The sequence below is a fragment of the Balaenoptera borealis genome, assembly GCF_965194805.1.
Source record: "Balaenoptera borealis genome assembly, chromosome: 16".
NCBI lineage: Eukaryota > Metazoa > Chordata > Mammalia > Artiodactyla > Balaenopteridae > Balaenoptera > Balaenoptera borealis.
The window spans coordinates 53987461-54006575 of record NC_138872.1 but is presented as its reverse complement, the minus strand read 5'-3'; the positions used below and the strand labels follow the sequence as shown (position 1 = coordinate 54006575).

The 19115-nt window shown below is 48.6% G+C and overlaps 1 protein-coding gene across 2 annotated transcripts in view; it reads left to right on the top strand.

The window, feature by feature from the left end:
• ROGDI (rogdi atypical leucine zipper) overlaps positions 1–15245 on the top strand; it is a 28312-nt gene extending 13067 nt beyond the window's left edge. For both annotated transcript variants that reach the window (XM_082362075.1, XM_082362076.1), the window contains 9 exons: positions 282–465; positions 2927–3052; positions 3124–3205; positions 4610–4747; positions 4884–5001; positions 5099–5194; positions 9310–9406; positions 10124–10175; positions 10259–15245. In XM_082362075.1, the coding sequence (XP_082218201.1) occupies positions 282–465; positions 2927–3052; positions 3124–3205; positions 4610–4747; positions 4884–5001; positions 5099–5194; positions 9310–9406; positions 10124–10175; positions 10259–10478 (1113 nt within the window). In that variant the 3' untranslated portion in view covers positions 10479–15245. The remainder of the gene's footprint in view (positions 1–281; positions 466–2926; positions 3053–3123; positions 3206–4609; positions 4748–4883; positions 5002–5098; positions 5195–9309; positions 9407–10123; positions 10176–10258) is intronic.
• The last annotated feature ends 3870 nt before the right edge of the window (positions 15246–19115 follow it).

Genomic DNA, 19115 nt, shown 5'->3' with positions numbered 1-19115 from the left:
CCACACTCTGCTGCGGGAGAGTCTGAGTGGGGAGAGACAGATCCCTGGGGCTGGTGCATATCAGAAAGCGGGTTCAGTCTCCCCTGAGAGGCAGCTCCCCCAGGCACCCCTCAACAAACCCCGTGGGCAGTGGGGACTTGTGGTGTGCATAGGTGAAGGGGCATGAAGTACGGGAGTGCCTGGGAGCAGGTCTCAGGAGTCAGGGTTCAGAAATGAGAACTCGGGTGGTCCCCCTCTGGAGCCCCAGTGACCCCCTTCTCCCCACCCCACCCGGATGACAGGAATCGTTGTTCCTCGGCCCCATGGACCCCCTGAGGCAGTCCCCCTCCCCCAGCTCGTCACGGGCCTCCAGCCCGAGGACCCTACCCTGCGAGATGCTTGGTTACGTGGGCATCGAGGCTGTGCTGGACCAACTGAAGATCAAGGCCATGAAGATGGGATTTGAGTTCAACATCATGGTCGTTGGTGAGTGAAGGGCCTCGGGCTCACAGGAGGACAGACCAATGGACGCCACCCTGTGGGCCTGGACCTGTCGCCTCTCAGAGCCTCAGTCTCCCCATCTGTAAAGTGGGCCTGATAGTCGTACCTCACAAGAGTGTTGTAGGTGGAAATCTGGGAAACTGAATTGTGAAAAGACAAAAATCACCGTGAAGCCCCAACCAAACGCAAACAAAGCAATAAAAAGGGAGGCCATGTGTGGCAGGAAGTAGGGAACACCGGACTCAGATCCTGGTCCCAGGCCTTAACGACCCCCAGTGTGTGACCTGGGGCAGGGCCTCTGACCCCTCGCTGCCTCAGTTTCCTCATCTGGCTTAGCACAGTGCCTGGCATCTAGGAGGTTCCCCATGGGTCAGTTTTATCCGGAATTGCATTTTTATATATGCAAAATTAATGTTGTAGGTCAAAAACTACACTTCTCACAAAATAAACTGTATATAATGGAACATAAAATGTCAGAGTGTGTAGCACCAACTAAGGGCATTATTCTAAGGTGGAGGTACCCGATAGAAATGTCATAGGAGGGGACTTCCCTGGCAGTCCAGTGGTTAAGACTCTGCACTTCCATTTCTGGAGGCCCGGGTTCAATCCCTGGTCAGGGAACTAGGATCCCGCATGCCACGTAGCGCGGCCAAAAAAAATGAAATGTCATAGGAGCCACATACATAATTTTAAATTCCCTAGTAGCTTCCTTTAGAAAAGTAAAGAGAAACAGGACAACTTACTTTTTTTTTTTTTTTTAGGACAACTTACTTTTAATCGTCTTTTTTACTTAAACCAATACATTCCAAAAATACTATCAACTCGACATATAATCCATATAAAACATTATTCATCAGATCATTTACATTGTTTTTGTCATAACAAGTCTGTAAAATATGGTTTGTTCTTTTACACCGACAGCACATCTCAGTTCAGATTGGTGTATGGCCGTACTGCCAGTGGCAATAGCCAGGTGTGGCTCCCATATTGGATAGCACAGCCCAAAGGACAATTTCAGTTCTTCTTTAATTTTTTAAATTTTATTTATTTGTTTATTTTTGGCTGCATTGTGTCCTCATTGCTGCGTGTGGGCTTTCTCTCTGGTTGCGGTGAGCAGGGGCTACTCTTCGTTGAGGTGCGCGGGCTTCTCATTGCAGTGGCTTCTCTTTGTTGTGGAGCACGGACTCTAGGCACATGGGCTTCAGTAGTTGTGGCTCGCGGGCTCTAGAGCGCAGGCTCAGTAGTTGTGGCGCACTGGCTTAGTTGCTCCGCGGGAGGTGGGATCTTCCCAGACCAGGGCTTGAACCCCTGTTGCCTGCATTGGCAGGCGGATTCTTAACCACTGCACCACCAGGGAAGTCCCAGTTTCAGTTTTAGACACAAAAGTGTGTCCTGCCCTGTGATGTAGGATGTTTCCTACTGCAGGGTGTGGTCCTCGGAGTTTGAGAAGCCTGCAAAGCAGGGAGAATGGACCACCTACAAGCTCAGGCAGCATAGAGGAATCTCACTAAAAGAAGCCAGACATGAAAGAGCACGTGCTGTGTGATTCCCCAAGTAGAGGGTGGGCAGCGCTGCTCCCTACTGATGAGGTCAGGAGAGTGGCTGTCCCTGGGGCTGTGTTAACAGTTACTGCGAGGAGGCAGGAGTGGTCTTGGGCGGAGCTGTGTGTTCTGTCTCTTTATCTGGTGCTGCATACATGGGTGGTTTAATTTATAAAAATGCATTGACCTGCCCATCAACAGATGAATGGATAAACACAGTGTGGTCTATCCATCTGATGGAATATTATTTAGCCATGAAAAAGTATGAAGTTCTGGCACATGCAACAGTGTGGCTGACCCTTGAAAGCATTATGCTGAGTGGGAGCAGCCAGATACAAAAGGACAAATATTGCGAGATTCCATTTATATGAAATGTCCAGGGAATTCCCCAAAGGTCCAGTAGTTAGGACTCAGCACTTTCACTGCCTAGGGCCCGGGTTCCATCCCTGGTCGGGGAACTAAGATCCCATAAGCCGAGTGCCGCGGCCAAAAAGAAAAAAGAAATGTCCAGAATAGGCAAATCCATAGATAGAAAGCAGATTAGTGGTTGCCAGAGGTTGGGGGGGAGGGGGAATGGGGAGTGAGTGCTTAATGGATATAGAGTTTCTTGCTGGGGTGATGAAAATGTTTTGGAGCTAGATAGGGGTAGTGGTTGCACAACATTGTGCATGTACCCAATGCCACTGAATTGTACACTTTCAATGGTTAATGTTAATTTTTTATTATACGAATTTTGCCTCAATAAAAAATGGGGGAAGGCATTGGGCTGGAGACTTATGATAATACGTGCTTTTCTGTATTTGTTATACTTAGAAAACAGTTTACTTTCTAAAACAATTTATTTAAGAATTTCAGAAACATGCCTAACGCATCCACCATTGTTGCTGCCGTGTGATTACTCACAGGACAGAGCGGGCTGGGCAAGTCCACCATGGTGAACACACTCTTCAAGTCCAAGATGTGCAAGTCCACCATGCCGGGCCTGGGGGTGCCCACACCCCAGACGCTGCAGCTGCAGTCTGTGACCCACGGTGAGAGAGCACCCCCTCACCCCACCCCACCCACCCAGGCCCACTCTCAGCCCTCTGCTCTCCCCCTACAGTCATCGAGGAGAGCGGCGTGAAGCTTAAGCTGACCGTGACCGACACGCCCGGCTTCGGGGACCAGATCAACAACGACAAGTGGTGGGTCCTGGCGGGGAGGTGGGGAGGGCAGAGCCCTGGCTGCCCTGCCCCTGCCCCTCCAGTCTCTGGGAAACATCCTGGCCTGGAGCCACCTGGCTGTGGCATCTTTGAGGCTCAGTTTATTCGCCTGTACAATGGGTGTGTGCAACTGTCCCCCCAAGATCAAAGGGAGTCAAGTATGTAAAGGTCTTTGCTTGCTGCCTGGAAGCACTCGATAGAGGCTATGGTATGGCAGGGGGATAGAAGCCCACACTCCAGAGTCAGGACCCCTGGGTTTGACCACTTCCCAGCTGCATAACCTGAGCCTGGCCACGCAAGCTCTCTGAGCCTCCTCTTCCTTCTTCGTAACTTGGGGATGACGACATCCCCCTTGCAGAGTTGTTCTAGGCTCTCAAGGAGATGAAACACACACACACACACACACACACACACACACACACACACATAATCGGGACTGGCTGCACAACTTGTGGGACCCAGTGCAATGAAAATGTGGGGCCCTTATTCAAAAATTACTAAGAATTGTAAGACCACACCCGCAGAGCATTCAGCCCTGCGTGGGCCCTTCTTGGTTCAGAGCCCTGAGTGCCGGCTCCATCCACACTCCCGTGAAGCCAGCCCAGCACACAGCACCTCACCGAGCACTTAGTATGTGCAAGCTCTGTTCTAGACACAGGGATACAGCAATGAACAGAACTGATGAACATCTTTGTCTCCATGAAATGTATATTGTCATGGGTGTGGGGAGGCAAACAGTGAACAAAATTAATCAGTTATGTGGAGGGTGAACCTGAACTCTTTATCACCAACACAGGACACTTCTGGGAGTGAAAGGGGGATGGAGCTGTAGTTGGTGGGGGAGTGCAGTTTTAAGCAGAGTGATCAAGGCAGAGGGCGGCAGGTGCAAAAGCCATGAAGTGGGGTTGGGGTGGGGAGGGGAGGCAGAGCTCAGCAGTGGGATGGGGTAGGGACTTGTAGGGCAACATAAGGACTTTGGCTTTTCTTTGGCCACTGGAGGCTGAGCAGGAAAAGGATCTTTTTGGCCGCTGTGTTGACAATAGTCCTGTGGGGGGAAGGGACCCTGGCAACAATTGGGCGAGAGTCCCTGGTGGTTTGAACCAGGCTGCGGCAATTTCTCTCCTTTAATGCTCACTCCTCCCCTACAAAGTAGGCGCTCTCTTACTGTCCTCATTTTACGGAAGAGGAAGCAGGGGTCTCTCTGAAGATGCAAGGGTGTGGGGGGATGGTACTTGGGTGACCAAGGGCCTCAGGTTGTGTGGGACTGAAATTCCTGTGTCCCAGGCAAACGGGGCGATTGGTCATCCTAAGGGGAGAGCACCCAGAGGACCTAGGTTGAGGGGGGCTCCTGGCGAGGTTCTGAGGCTGAGCCATCTCCCACCCCAGCTGGGACCCCATCCTGGGCTACATCAGTGAGCAGTATGAGAAGTACCTGCAGGAGGAGATCCTCATTACCCGGCAGAGACACATCCCCGACACCCGAGTGCACTGCTGCGTGTACTTCGTGCCGCCCACCGGGCACTGGTGAGGTGGCTGAGCCGGCGGGCAGAGGGCCACCTGCGTGGGGAGAAGAAGAGGAGGAGGAGGGACCCCCAGGGTGGGCTGTGGGCTGCCACCCACTCATCGTATGCTCACTGCCATCGCTGCCCCGCCTGAGCAGCCTGCGGCCCCTGGACATTGAGTTCCTGCAGCGGCTCTGCCGGACTGTGAACGTGGTGCCTGTGATCGCCCGGGCCGACAGCCTGACCATTGAGGAGCGAGAAGCCTTCAGGCACAGGGTGATCTGGGCACCTGGGACAAGTCTGAGGTCAGTGGGGGTGTGGAGGCGGGGGAGAGTGCATAGGTGGGCTGAGGTCACCTGTGTGTGGTCCCCAGATCCAGGAAAACCTGAAGACTCACGGCATAGAGGTGTATCCACAGAAGTGCTTCGATGAGGACATCAATGACAAGATCCTCAACAGCAAGATCCGGGTAGGAGGCCATGGGAGGTGGGGAGGCTGGTGGGACCGAGGCTGGGTGATGTGCTTTCCACTCATCCTTTCCATCTGAAGATTCGTCTCTCTCTGCAACTTGGGGAAAGTTCATATATTTCTAGCAGGTATGAATCTCCACTCATCCACAAACTCAAGGTGAGCAAGAAATAGGTCATATCAACAACCCCCAGAATGGGAGAAAATGTTTGCAAATGATATATCTGATAAGGGACTTGTATCCTGAATATATAAAGAACGCTTACAAATCAACAATAAAAGACAAGTACCCCAAGTTAAAAATGGGCAAAGGATTTGAATAGACATTTCCCCAAAGAATTTATACAAATGGCCACTAAGCATATGAAAAATTGTTCAACATCATCAGTCATGAGGGAAATGCAAATCAAAACCACAATAAGACACCACCTCACACCCACTAGGGTAGTTAGTATCAAAATGACACACAATGACAAGTGTTAGTAAGGATGTGGAGAAATTGGAACTTTCACACACTTCTTGTGGAAGTGTCAAAGGGTGCAGCCATTTTGGAAAACAGTCTGGCAATTCTTCAAGGTTAGACACTAAGTTACTATATGACCCAACAATTCCACTCCCCAAAGAAATGAAAACCTATGTTGACATAAAAACTCATACACAAATGTTCATAGTAGAATTATTTGTAATAGCCAAAAAGTGGAAACATTCCAAATGTCCATTAACTTGTGAATGGATAAACAAATGTGGTCTATCCATACAAGGGAATATTACTTAGCCATAAAAAGGAATAAAGTTCTGATAGATCCTACCCTAACCCTAACCCTAACCCAATGTGGATAAACCTTGAAAATGTGATGCTAAGTGAAAGGAGCCAGACACAAAAGGCCAAATATTATATGACTCCATTACATGAAATGTCCAGAATAGGCAAATCTATAGAGACAGAAAATAGACTCGTGGTTGCCAGGGGCTGGCAGGTTTAGGGGGAAATGGGGAGTGACTGCTAAAGGGTACGGGCTTTCATTTTGGGGTGATGAAAGTGCTCTGGAGTTAGATTTTGGTGATGGTTGCACAACTTGTGAGAATACTGAAAACTACTGAACTGTACTTCTAAAAGGGCGAATTTTGTGGTATGTAAATTATACTCAGTAAAGTTGAAGAAAGAGAGAGGAAGGAAGGAAGGAAAGGAGGAAGGAAGGGAGGGAGGAAGGGAGAAAGAAAGAAAGAAAGGGGGAGGGGAAGAAAGAAAGGAAATAGCTCACATCTTCATTTTCTCTGAATCAACTGAATTTCACCTCCAAGCCCCCATCTTCCTGTCGTTGTGGTACATTCAATGTCAGTCTGTCTGGATCCTGCAAAGCACCTGGGTGAGGCCTGGGATTCTTCATCCATAGACACCTGGCCTCCACTCCCTCCCCCAGGGACCCTGCTAACCTACACAGCACTTTAGCTTGAATTAGAAAAAGGCAGTAGCTTCCTTCACAGAAGGGAGCCTGCATGGGATTTCAGCCCTACACAGCCTCATGGTGGGTTACGTTTGTGCAGTACACAAACTGCACATCTGTACATGGAAGCCCTGCTTCTTGTCTGGCATCCAATTTCTCCACACATTCCCTCTTTCCGCTCCCCATTGGAGCAATGAACAGTATTTCCTGTGAAAGATTCAAAGAGCCTTGACCTTCTGCTTTCTGTCCTGAGGCCAGCAAGGACAGCAGCCTGGTCACAGCTGGAACAGTGCTGGGGGAAATAAAGGAGAATGTATTCAAATTAACCTCTCAATAAATCATCCAGATATATAACATCTATTGAGGGTCACATACGGGCTGATGCATAATAAGTGTGCAAGAGACAGTTATTATTATTAGCATCAGTTTATTCCCCATCACAACATAATTCTTAGAAAAACAAACCTACACGCAGCACTTGTGTGTTTAATCTCCACTTCCTGTGATGAATAAGTAAACAACCAGAATTTACAACAGGGCTCAGCAAACTTTTTTTGTGAAGGGCCAGACTATGGTAAGTATTTTAGACTTTGTTGCAATTACTCAACTCTGCTGTAGTAGAATGAAAGCAACATAGACAAGAGTAAATGAATGGCGGGGGCTGTATGCCAACGAACTTGCCTGCTTTGGCCCAGGAACCATAGGTTGCCAGCCCTTGGTTTACAGAATTCTCTCTGTTTTTTTTTTTCTTTTTAATTTTTTGACCGGTCCCCGCGGCATGTGGGATCTTCCCCCACCAGGGATCGAACACATGTCCCCTGTAGTGGAAGGGCAGAGTCTTAACCCCTGGACGGGCAGGGACGTCCTCTCTCTCTCTTTTTAAAGTTCTTCTATTGAAGTATAGTTGATTTACAATGTTGTCTTAGTTTCTGGTGTACACCAACTGATTCAGTTATATATATATATATATATATATATATATATATATATATATATATATACACACACACATATATATATATAATGTATATGTATATATATATATATTTATATATACATATTTATAAATATATATATATGTTCCTTTTCATATTCTTTTCCATTATGGTTTATTACAGGATTTTGAATATAACTCCCTGTGCTCTACAGTAAGACTTTTTTTTTTTTTTTAATAAGATATCTTTTTTATTTTTTTAATTTTTATTTATTTATTTATGGCTGTGTTGGGTCTTTGTTTCTGCGCGAGGGCCTTCTCCAGTTGTGGCAAGCGGGGGCCACTCTTCATCGCGGTGCGCGGGCCTCTCACCATCGCGGCCTCTCTTGTTGCAGAGCACAGGCTCCAGACGCGCAGGCTCAGCAATTATGGCTCACGGGCCCAGCCGCTCCGCGGCATGTGGGATCCTCCCAGACCAGGGCTCGAACCCGTGTCCCCTGCATCGGCAGGCGGGCTCTCAACCACTGCGCCACCAGGGAAGCCCAAGACCTTGTTTTTTATCCAGTCTCTATATAGTAGTTTGTATCTGCTAATCCCAAACTCCCAGTCCATCCCTCCCCCACCCCACCCCCTTGGCAACCGCAAATCTGTTCTCTATGTCTGTGAATCTGTTTCTGTTTTGTAGATAGGTTCATTTGTATCATATTTTAGATTCCCACATATAAGTGATATCATATAGTATTTGTCTTTCTCTTTCATTTTTTAATAAATTTATTTATTTATTTATTTTTGGCTGCATTGGGTCTCCATTGCTGTGCGCGGGCTTTCTCTAGTTGCCCCGAGCGGGGGCTACTCTTGGTTGCGGTGCGCGTGCTTCTCATTGCGGTGGCTTCTCTTGTTGGGGAGCATGGGCTCTAGGCACACAGGCTTCAGTAGCTGTGGCACACAGGCTCAGTAGTTGTGGCTCGCAGGCTAAGAGCGCAGGCTCAGTAGTTGTGGCGCACAGGCTTAGTTGCTCCATGGCATATGGGTTCTTCCTGGACCAGGGCTTGAACCCATGTCCTCTGCATTGGCAGGCGGATTCTTAACCACTGCGCCACCAGGGAAGTCCCTGTCTTTCTCTTTCTGATTTACTTCAATTAGTATGATAATCTCTAAGTCCATCCATGTTGCTGCAAGTGGCATTATTTCATTCTTTTTTATGGCTGAGTAATATTCCAGTGTGTGTGTGTGTATATGCCATATCTTTTTTATCCATTCAGCTGTCAATGGACATTTAGGTTATTTCCATGTCTTGGCTATTGTAAATAGTGCTGCTATGAACTAAGAAGTGCATGTATCTTTTCGAATTATAGTACAAAATTATCTCTTAACCCTCATGATAATGGTTGAAGGTGGTAAGAAACTGGGCATGAGCAGAATTATATCACTAGTATAGCTCTGAGTAACACTTGGTTTCCAAGACTTGTTCTGCTAACCCCTTCATTATGCTAAGCCCAAAATTATGCTTCCCAAACATTCACAGAGCCCTGCATCAGTATTGTCATGACTCCCATTTTACAGATGAGGAAACCGAGGCACTGATTAGACTTTGTGTCTTCTGACTTCAGATATCTGGGTTCCTTCTATCACTTTCTCTCCCCACAAAGGACAGCATCCTACAGGTTCCTATCTCAGTGTCTTCTCTCTCTACTTCCCGGGTGGGGCCAACCCTCCGATCTTGTCCCTTCCCTGCAGGAACGTATCCCCTTCGCTGTGGTTGGGGCTGACCGAGAGCACATTGTGAATGGGAGGTGTGTCCTGGGCCGGAAGACGAAGTGGGGCATCATTGAAGGTCAGTGCAGGGGCCCTGGCGAGGGCTCAGGGGAGAACATGTTGAAAAGCGGGGCACGCCCTGTTGCCTTGGGCATCCTTACACCCACCACAGAGCCCGGCACAGGAAACAGACAGACCTGGGATCAAGTTCCTTTGTGCAGCTCGGAAGCCCCGGGCAAGTTCCCCGACCCCCTGGGCCTCAGTTTCCTCACAGTCAAATGGGTATCACTATAACATCAACCTCATAGGGTGGTTGGAGGGGGCAGAGCCTCCGCTTTGCATGATACCTGGCACCCAGGAGGCACCCTATTCATTCACTAGAATTGATTGTGGGCCTACTATGTGCCCGGCATGCTATGTGGAATTCCTGAAGGGATACAGTGAAAGCGGGACCAATAATATCCCTGTGCCCACAGAGCTGACCAGACAAGGACAGGTGGGAAAAGCACAGTGAAGGAAATGTGGGATGGGAGGGGGGTACCTGAGGGAGCAGAGGAAGGCCCTGCAGATTCAACAACTGTTTATAGGAGCCACCTGTACCAGGGGCTGGGACACAGCCGTGATGAATGAATGAACTAACAAACAAACGGGAGGTGGGCTAACACAGGGAAAAATGGGGGGAAGGGCTGGCGGTGGCAGGGGGTGTGCAGCATACAGCAGGCGCTTACTCGGTGCTGGCCGAGGGCAGGACGTGGAACAGAGCCTGTGCTCAGGGGTTTGGTGCCGTATCTTGCAGTGGAGAACATGGCTCACTGTGAGTTCCCCCTCCTGAGAGACCTGCTCATCCGGTGAGCATGTGGGGAGCCCGGGGGGCTGTGGGGGCCCTGGAGGATGCCCTGGAAGTCCTGCTGACCTGCCGCCCATCTCCCAGCTCCCACCTCCAAGACCTGAAGGACATCACACACAACGTCCACTATGAGAACTACCGCATCTTCAGACTGAATGAAAGCCACGTGCTGCCCCGAGGGCCCGGCTGGGTGAACCTGGCCCCAGCCCCGGCCTCCATCCCTGCCCCCGCTGGCCCCCAGGCCAGCCCCAGACCCCCAAAGGTCTGCTGGTGGGCGAAGGACAACTCAGATGAGGAATGCTGAGCACCGGCACATCCCGGGCCCGCGGAGCTCCCCAAGTCCTGGGCAGCCCCCTGACACACACCTGTGTACTAGAGCATGTATTAAAGGGTGGACATTGCTTTTTATGAAAAGCTGTGCTTTGAAAACAAAAGGCGTTTTGTAAATGACTTCTTTGAACTATCCTCAAATAAAAGTATTGTTCTTTTTAAAATAGTGTGAGACTCTCAGGCCCTCAGGGGTCTTGAAGACCTGGGAGGGCCTGCCTTGGACGACCAGCGCCTTCTGCCCCAGAACCAGAGTCAAGTTCCAAATCATGCTCTGCTGTCCGTATCAGGCTCTGCCGTCTGTCCCAAAGCCTCCCTCCTGCACGGGGCGTCGTAAACACTTAAAAACTCCTCATCTTTGCCATCTTCCCCAAACTCTGTGCCCCACACTCCTGCCTTCCCTTTTGCCCCACCCTGGCAGACCAGAATGGTGAGAAAACAACTCCAACTTTGGAGTCTGGCGAAGCTGATGTGAAAATCCCCGCCCTGCCACTGACCTTGTGCGATGTGACCTTGGGCAAGTCACTTACTCTTGTGGGCCTCAGTTTCCTCATCTATAAAACTGGGGTGATACTATCGCTCCCACAGTGTTGTTGTGTGGACAAAACGGAGTGATTCAGGGAATGTGCCTGCCACCCCTGGAGAAACAGTTCTCAGAGATGACAGGAACAGCAGAGACCACGGGTACAGGGCAGAGGCTGTGCCCACAGGGTGTGTGAGCACTTCCCAGGACTCTCTGGAACCCTCGAAAGGAAATGGACTTCACAGAAGCCCACATGGTACACCCAAGCTCCCCTAGGGCGCAAGCAGGCGGTGAGCATTCGGGAAGTGACCACGGGGAGCAGCAGTGGTATCCTAGCTGCCGGCCTGCACGCTCCTGGTCACTGGGGCAATCTTTTTTTGGGGGGGTGGGTATTCCAAGGACAGCTGGTCCTGCTCTCTGCTGATGACTTTACCTCCAGTTCTGGAAGCTCTTGCCACGCCCACAGTGATGCTGCAGCCCATGCTTGGCACAGATTCAGTTGTGTCCCCAGTAACAGCCGTGCACCGATTTCTTCTGCATTTCCTGACCTGGGTCAGCTGGGTGAGGGTGAAGGCCTCAGCTGACACATCTTGGGATTCCCCAGGCCCAGCAAGCACGGATTACAACTCCAGCTCTGCCGCTTTTTAACTGCAGGACTTTAGGACTTTAGACAAGTCACCTGACATCCCAGAATCCACTTCCTCCTTTGGAAAACAGGGACAGCATCGCTGACCTCCTACTTCAGGGTGTGTGAAGACAAGCCTGTTCACAGATGCCCGGGTCCCATAAGGAGCCATTTTACTGATTGTTTTGTTCCGTTTTGTAGGCACGGAGGGGGGCGGTGGTTTCTTTTATGTGGTACACTAATCAGGTTCATGTCATAATGATACAGTCATCGTATTAACAATAGTAGGCATCTTTTAAAATGGGGAATCACAAAATGAATTCCCATGTACCTGGTATAATAAAATATTCCCCCGATTTCACGCACGAGAATGTTCATAGCAGCTTAATTCATGATAGCCTATAACCGGAAACTGCAAATGTTGGGTGGCAGGAGAGTGGATAAGCTATGGTAGAGTCACACAATGGACCGCTCCTGGGCAATAAAAATGAACCTACTACTGATAAACACAACAGTATGGGTGAGTTTCACAGACCTAATGGAGAGTGAAAGAAGCCAGCCAGCAAAGAGAATGCACCCTGTGGATGCCCTTTTACAGAGTTCAAGAACAGGAAAAATCAATTGAAGGTGATGGAAATCAGATTTGTGCTTTTGGGCAAGGGCTGGGAGTGCCGACTGGGGTGGGGCATGAGGGAGCCTTCAAAGAATTGAAAATGACCTATATTTTGATCTGGGCGAGGTTACACAGGTGTACAGCTTTGTAAGGTTCTTTGAGACATACCCTTCAGATTTGTGCACATTACCATAGCCAAGTTATACTGCAAGTATAAAAATCTTAGATGGTGAAGAGAAATTTTAAAAAATTAAAATAGGAACAGTATACAACCAATAATGCCTGCTTAAAAATTAGTACTGCAGTTATTTAAAATTATTTATGAGAATATTTGCTAGGTTTCAATATCTCAAGAATGCAAATTCCCAATAATGGCTATTTTGTTGTTGTTGTTGCTGCTGCTGTTAAAAAAGCACATTAGGGGCTTCCCTGGTGGCGCAGTGCTGAAGAATCCGCCTACCAGTGCAGGGGACATGGGTTCCAGCCCTGGTCCGGGAAGATCCCACATGCCGCGGAGGAACTAAGCCCGTGCGCCACAACTACTGAACCCGTGTGCCACAACTACTGAAGCCCGTGCGCCTAGAGCCCGTGCTCCACAGCAAGAGAAGCCACCACAATGAGAAGCCCCCACTCGTTGCAACTAGAGAAAGCCCGCACGCAGCAACGAAGACCTAATGCAGCCAAAAATAAATAAATAAATAGGGGGAAAAAAGCACATTAAGGGACTTCACTGGTAGTCCAGGGGTTAAGACTCTGTGCTCCCAATTCAGGAGGCCCAGGTTCAATCCCTGGTCAGGGAACTAGATCCCGCATGCCGCAACTAAAAGCCTGCATGCCTACACTAAAGATCCCGCATGCTGCAACGACGATCTAGCACGCGGCAACAAAGATCCCGTGTGCCGCAACTAAGACCCAGCGCAGACAAATAAATTAATTTAAAAAAACAAACAATCTCTGTGAGATTTATCCCTCCATCATTCTGTTGATCGACATTGAAACTGTTTTTAGGTTTTATCATTACAAAGAACACTGCTCTGAACAGAGAGGCAGTCTTTATTATTTACAAAATTAGCATATATTAAGCCTTTATTATGTGTCAGGCATTCTATTGCCTATTTAAATCACAACAGTACCTTTCCCAGGTGTTACTATCCTCATTTTACTAATCTGTTATTCTTACCTTCTCCCTCCTTCACCCCAACCGAATCAACCCCAGGGCCCTGTGTCTTCTGCTTTAGGAATCTGGGTCAGATCCCTCCTTCTATGACTACCACCATCACTAGTATTACCTCAACTCCGGGCCCCAGGAGCTTCCAGCTGCTCTCACTGCTCCCCTCTGGTCTCCCTGAGATCTGTACTCCACAAAGCTTCCTCTCCTGTCAGGACACTATCCTGCTTAAAACCCCAAACTCTATTGGTTTCCCCTTGCTCTTAGGATATAACCCTCAATCCTCACAGGAGCCGCCCAGGCCCTCCTGCTTGGTCTCACCTCTCCAGCCTCATCTCCCAAGCTTGGCCCCCTGCACCAGGGCCACACTGGTCTCCTTTCTGTCCCGCAAATGCACCCCGATCTCTTGGGCCTCAGGACCTTCACACCTGCGGTTCCTTCTGTGTGGACCCCTCTTCCCCCATTCCCCAGGCTAACTCTAAGATACCTTCCTTCCTCTGCTCAACTGTCACGTCCATCCTAAGAGGGACAGGTCCCCTCTTTATCCGTTTGGCAGCATTTACCAAAGAGGTGACTAAACAATTATTTGTGCAATTATTTGTCCGCTGTATGCCTCTCTTTGTAGAACGTAAGTTCCATGAAAGAAAGCACCTGCTCACCACCGCCGCCGAAACCCCAGCACCTAGCAGAGCTGGCAGAAGTGATAGCTCATATGTGACTTTAAAAAATGTATGTATGAAAAAAAAAAATGTATGTATGAACGGATGAAAGGATTTTGAACGACTTAACCTCCCCCATTCACACATGTGGAAACTGAGGCTAAGAGCACACAAGGGACTGGCCTGTGGCCTCGGCAACGACAAAGCCATGCCCAGAGGCTAACGCCCCTTCTCCCCAGCCCCTCGCAAGGACACCTCCAGGAAAGACCCTCAAGGCAACGTGACCCCGCCCCGCCCCAAGGAGTCCCCTGGGTATCTGCCAGTCTGACGCGGCGCGGAACACGCTGGGAAAGTAATGCGGCCCGCTCCCCGATTCCGGCGCCGGCGACTTCCGCTTCCGGCGGGCACAGTCCTCGCGCGAGGCTTTGGGAAATACGCGCGAGACTGCGGTGGTGGGTCCGTTCTTGGTCTCGGTCGCTGTGCAGGGGACGCTGTCCTTGATTGTGCGCTTACTGCGTGTGGTGAGCTGCTGCTCCTTCCCGGGGGCGGAGGTTGAAACTCGGGGAAGGGCGGTGACTTGCGTGCGGCCGCAGCCTTTGGGGCAGAGGCGGGACTCGAATACGGACTGCCTCCCCTTCCCGGCCTCTTTTCTCTGTGGCGTCACCGGGCGCGCTACAGAGCGAGTTCAGCCAAAAGGACAGGAAGAGAGTCAAGTGTAGCCGACTGAGTCAGGCCTTAGGATGTCTGCGATATTATTACTGGCTAGGGTGGATTAACCCGGGACTTAGGAGCTGTAGTTCTGGAATCAAGAATTTGTGTTCCAGGGACTTCCCTGGTGGCGCAGTGGTTAAGAATCCGCCTGCCATTGCAGGGGACACGGGTCTGATCCCTGGTCCGGGAAGATCCCACATGCCGCGGAGCGATTAAGCCCGTGCAGCACAACTACTGAGCCTGCGCTTTAGAGCCCGCGAGCCACAACTACTGAAGCCCGAGTGCTTGGAGCCCGAACTCTGCAGTAAGAGAAGCCACCGCAATGAGAAGCCCACGCACCGCAACGAAGAGTAGCCCCCGCTCGCCGTAACTAGAGAAAGCCCGCACGCAGCAGCAAAGACCCAAAGCAGCCAAAAATAAATAAATAAATTTATTTTAAAAAAAATTATGTTCCAATCCCATTGCTGTCACTTCCTAGCCATATGATCCCCCGTGGGTTCAATACCTAAAACTCAGAGATTAAGGATTGTTTTTTTTTAACCTGTAGAGATACAGTACCTCTGGCGTTACTAAATTAGGAACAAACGGAGTGCGAATGCGTACTGCCTGGCGATCAGAAATTGGTGGCCATTATTATTGTATCAGGAAGAAGCAGGCAGGACAAGGAATTGGGGTTAGAAGTTGTTGGGGTTTTGAGGAGGGAGGGCTAGGCCTTGACATGGGAGGCCTTTATCTCCCAGGCAGAGTGTAGGCAAAGGCACTTGGCCTCTCTTTTACAGTTTTATTGTGGACAACTTCTGCCTTTGGAACCCCCAAAGGGCACATCCTGCTTCTCCAGAGCACTCTTCTCTGTCAGGGATAGGGAGCCGGGTTACCCCTGGAAGTGGTGGCAAAGATTCTTTTCTCGATCAGACTCTATTCAGGCTCCTTTGAACTCTCTTTTCAACTAGGCCCTGACTTTTGGGCTTCCATGTTCATCTCTGCATTATTCACTTGTAGCCAGTTTAGCCAGAACCACCTGCCCCCACCCCAACTGGGTTCCTTATCCTCCCGCATCCCTCAGGTGATTGATGTCTGATCACCCTGGCCTTCCTTCAACAAGAAACCCCTCTTACCCTGATGCTTCCTTTTGTTAATTTTCCGATGCCTCCCCCCAGCCCTGCACCTTGGCTCTAAGTTCCCACCTTTCCTTGTTGTATTCAGAGTTGAACCTAATCTCTCTCCACTGCAAAATCCCACTGCAGTGTAACAGGCGAGAACCTTTGTATTCTATTACAGGTTAATCACTAAAGGGATGATGCCTATAAGCTTAAATTATCCATAATGGCCCATCTCTAGGAACCCTGCCTCCCAGTAATGAGCATTAAGCTAAAATACCTTTGTTTAGCTCACAGGAAACATTCCTCACCAGACCCACCTGTGAATGACTGAAAGAAATTAATACATCCCCTCCGGAGGCTAGCCAGAACCAGGAAATTTTGACTTTACTCCCTCTCCTTTTAGTGTAAAAGAAGTCTGAATTCTAACTCAGGCAAGATGGTTCTTTGGGACACGAGTCCACCATCTTCTCAGTCTGCCAGCTTTCTGAATAAAGTCGCTGTTCCTTGCCCCAACAACTCGTCTCTTGATTTACTGGCCTGTTGTTCAACAAGCAGTACAAGCTTGGACTCAGTAACCTCAGTGGTCCCTAACAAGTGCCATGAATAATTTTTTTCTTTAGAAGTGGTGAAAGAAGCCCATTCCTCAGCTGTGCCTCTCGCTGTGTGTCTGTCTCTGTCTCTCCTCTGTGTGGTTGGCTTCAGCCCACAGCAGATTTCTTGGAGGAAGCTGGACATTTTATTTCTCTTGTCTTAGCTCTGGCCTCCTCCCCTTTTAAGAAAGCCTTTGGAGAAAGTACTGAAGCCAAGGAGATGCTGGCTTCCCTTCCTGAGATGGAGCCCAGGTGAATGAATGGTCCTTTGTCTAGATATTTTCTACCCAAAAGAGCAACTGCATTGCTCTTTCCCCTCCCCTGGTGTGTTTTTCTTCATGGCACTATTACCACCTGCATCATTTTTTGTCTATGTATACAGGCATACCTTGGAGATATTGCCAGTTTGGTCCCAGACCACCACAAAGAGGAGAATATCACAATAAAGTGAGTCACGTGAATTTTTGGTTTCCCAGTGCATATAAAAGTTAGATTTACATTATACTATAGTCTGTTGAGTGTGCAATAGCATTATGTCTAAAAAAATGTACATACCTTAATTTAAAAATACTTTATTGCTAAAATATGCTAACCATCATCTGACAATGCAGGGTGGCCACAAACCTTCAATGTGTAAAAAATGCAATACCCTGCGAGCAGGGGAGTTTAGCATACGTCATCCCCACGGGTAAGGATTTCTGAGCATGCCTGGTGGGCCTTGATGCCCCTTCTTCCTCCACACTCTAGCCTTTCTCCGTGATGCCTTCATCCTACAGGCAGCTCTCCCTCAAAGGAATCATCATGTTTTGCACGCCTGTTCTTACCCATCTGCTTCTTTTTTTTTTCTTTTTTAACGATTTATTTATTTATTTTTTGGCTGTGAAGGGTCTTCATTGCTGCACGTGGGCTTTCTCTAGTTGTGGCGAGCAGGGGCTACTCTTCATTGCGGTGCGCAGGCTTCTCATTGTGGTGGCTTCTCTTGTTGTGGAGCATGGGCTGTAGGTGCACGGGCTTCAGTAGTTGCAGCACATGGGCTCAGTAGTTGCGGCACACGGGCTCCAGAGCACAGGCTCAGTAGTTGTGGCGCACGGGCTTAGTTGCTCTGAGGCATGTGGGATCTTCCAGGACCAGGGAATTGAACCTGTGTCCCCTGCATTGGCAGGCAGATTCTTAACCACTGTGCCACCAGGGAAGTCCTACCCATCTACTTCTCATTTAACTCGCTGGCTGCATGGAAAAGACAGATAAAGTTTCAAATGCTGAGTGGTTCGAGGTGTAGACAATGGCTATCTCCTGCCTCCCTGTTAATTGATGTATCCAAATGTAAATGTAAATGTAATCCAAATGTAAATCAATAAATTGATTTATTGTCTAAAATTGAATAATGGAACCAAAACGCAGCCAGACTCCAAGGAGAGATTTCACAGCATTGCACAGCAAGCCCTCTTATCCTTCATCCTTTCTGTTGATGAAAATAATAACAAAACGACTACTGTTTACTGAGTGCTCCTATGTTTCACCCTAGAGCAAAGTATTTTAATGTGCTGTGTCACTTAACTGTAGTAAGTATCCTCTGGGAAATAGGTACTATTAACCCCCATTTATATTATTGTCGGAATCAAGTTTGTGATAAGGTTGGGCAGCAGAGTTAAGTGTCTGAAGAACAAATTACACCCCATTATTTATTCAGTCGTTCAGCAAATATTTACCGAGCATCTACTATATGCCAAGCAGATCTGCCTAGTGTGCCGAGAAAACCAGAGGGGCCCTGGTTGCCCACCTCAAAGGAGAATCTTGGGACAAGACCAGAGTCTTCCAAGATACAGTTTGGATATTTACTCCAAGACAGAGCTGTGATTACCTGGCTGGCATTCAAGTTTGCGTTCAGGGGAGTGGCCTGAGCAGCAGGCTCTGGAGCGTACGTGCCCAAGTCTGTCTTGGCTGTTCTACTTTCCTAACTGTGTGGCCTTGGGCAGGGCTCTGCCCCTCTCTGAGCCTCAGTTTACTCATCTAAAACGTGCATCATAATGATATCTACACGATTGTCATTGTGAGGATTTAAGTAGCACAGTAAAAACACAAGCACCATGGACCTAGGAAGTACTTAAAAAACATTAGCTTTTATTGTTAGCTCACAAAGGCCTTAGAAAAAGTGTAAAAAGCACCCATTACATATCAGGTTTTGAAAACTGTAGTTCTCTGATGACTCTTCTAGATAATTTAGTCAAATTAGCTAAACTGTTTGACTTGTACTGAATTGTTGGTTCTCAGTCATTTGGACTTTGGGAAATTGCTACCAAAGATGGCCCACACTTGTAAAGTGCTTGATGGTAGACCATCTCTTCCCAGCCATAATTAAGTCATAAGAGTAACTGTGAGCTGAACCAACACCCAGTATGTGATTATGGATTATGTACCATCAGCCTGGAGATGATCTTCCCCTCTGTCTTCAGAGGAGGATCTACGTGTGCCTCTCAGTTGTTTGCCAACTTCTGTGAGTGTGAGGCTGCCATTTTAACTCGAACTGTTTTGTAAACTCCATAAATGCTATGAAAACAAGCTACATTTATAAGAATAAACAGTGGCATGTGATTATACATATATATATATATATATAACTGTAAA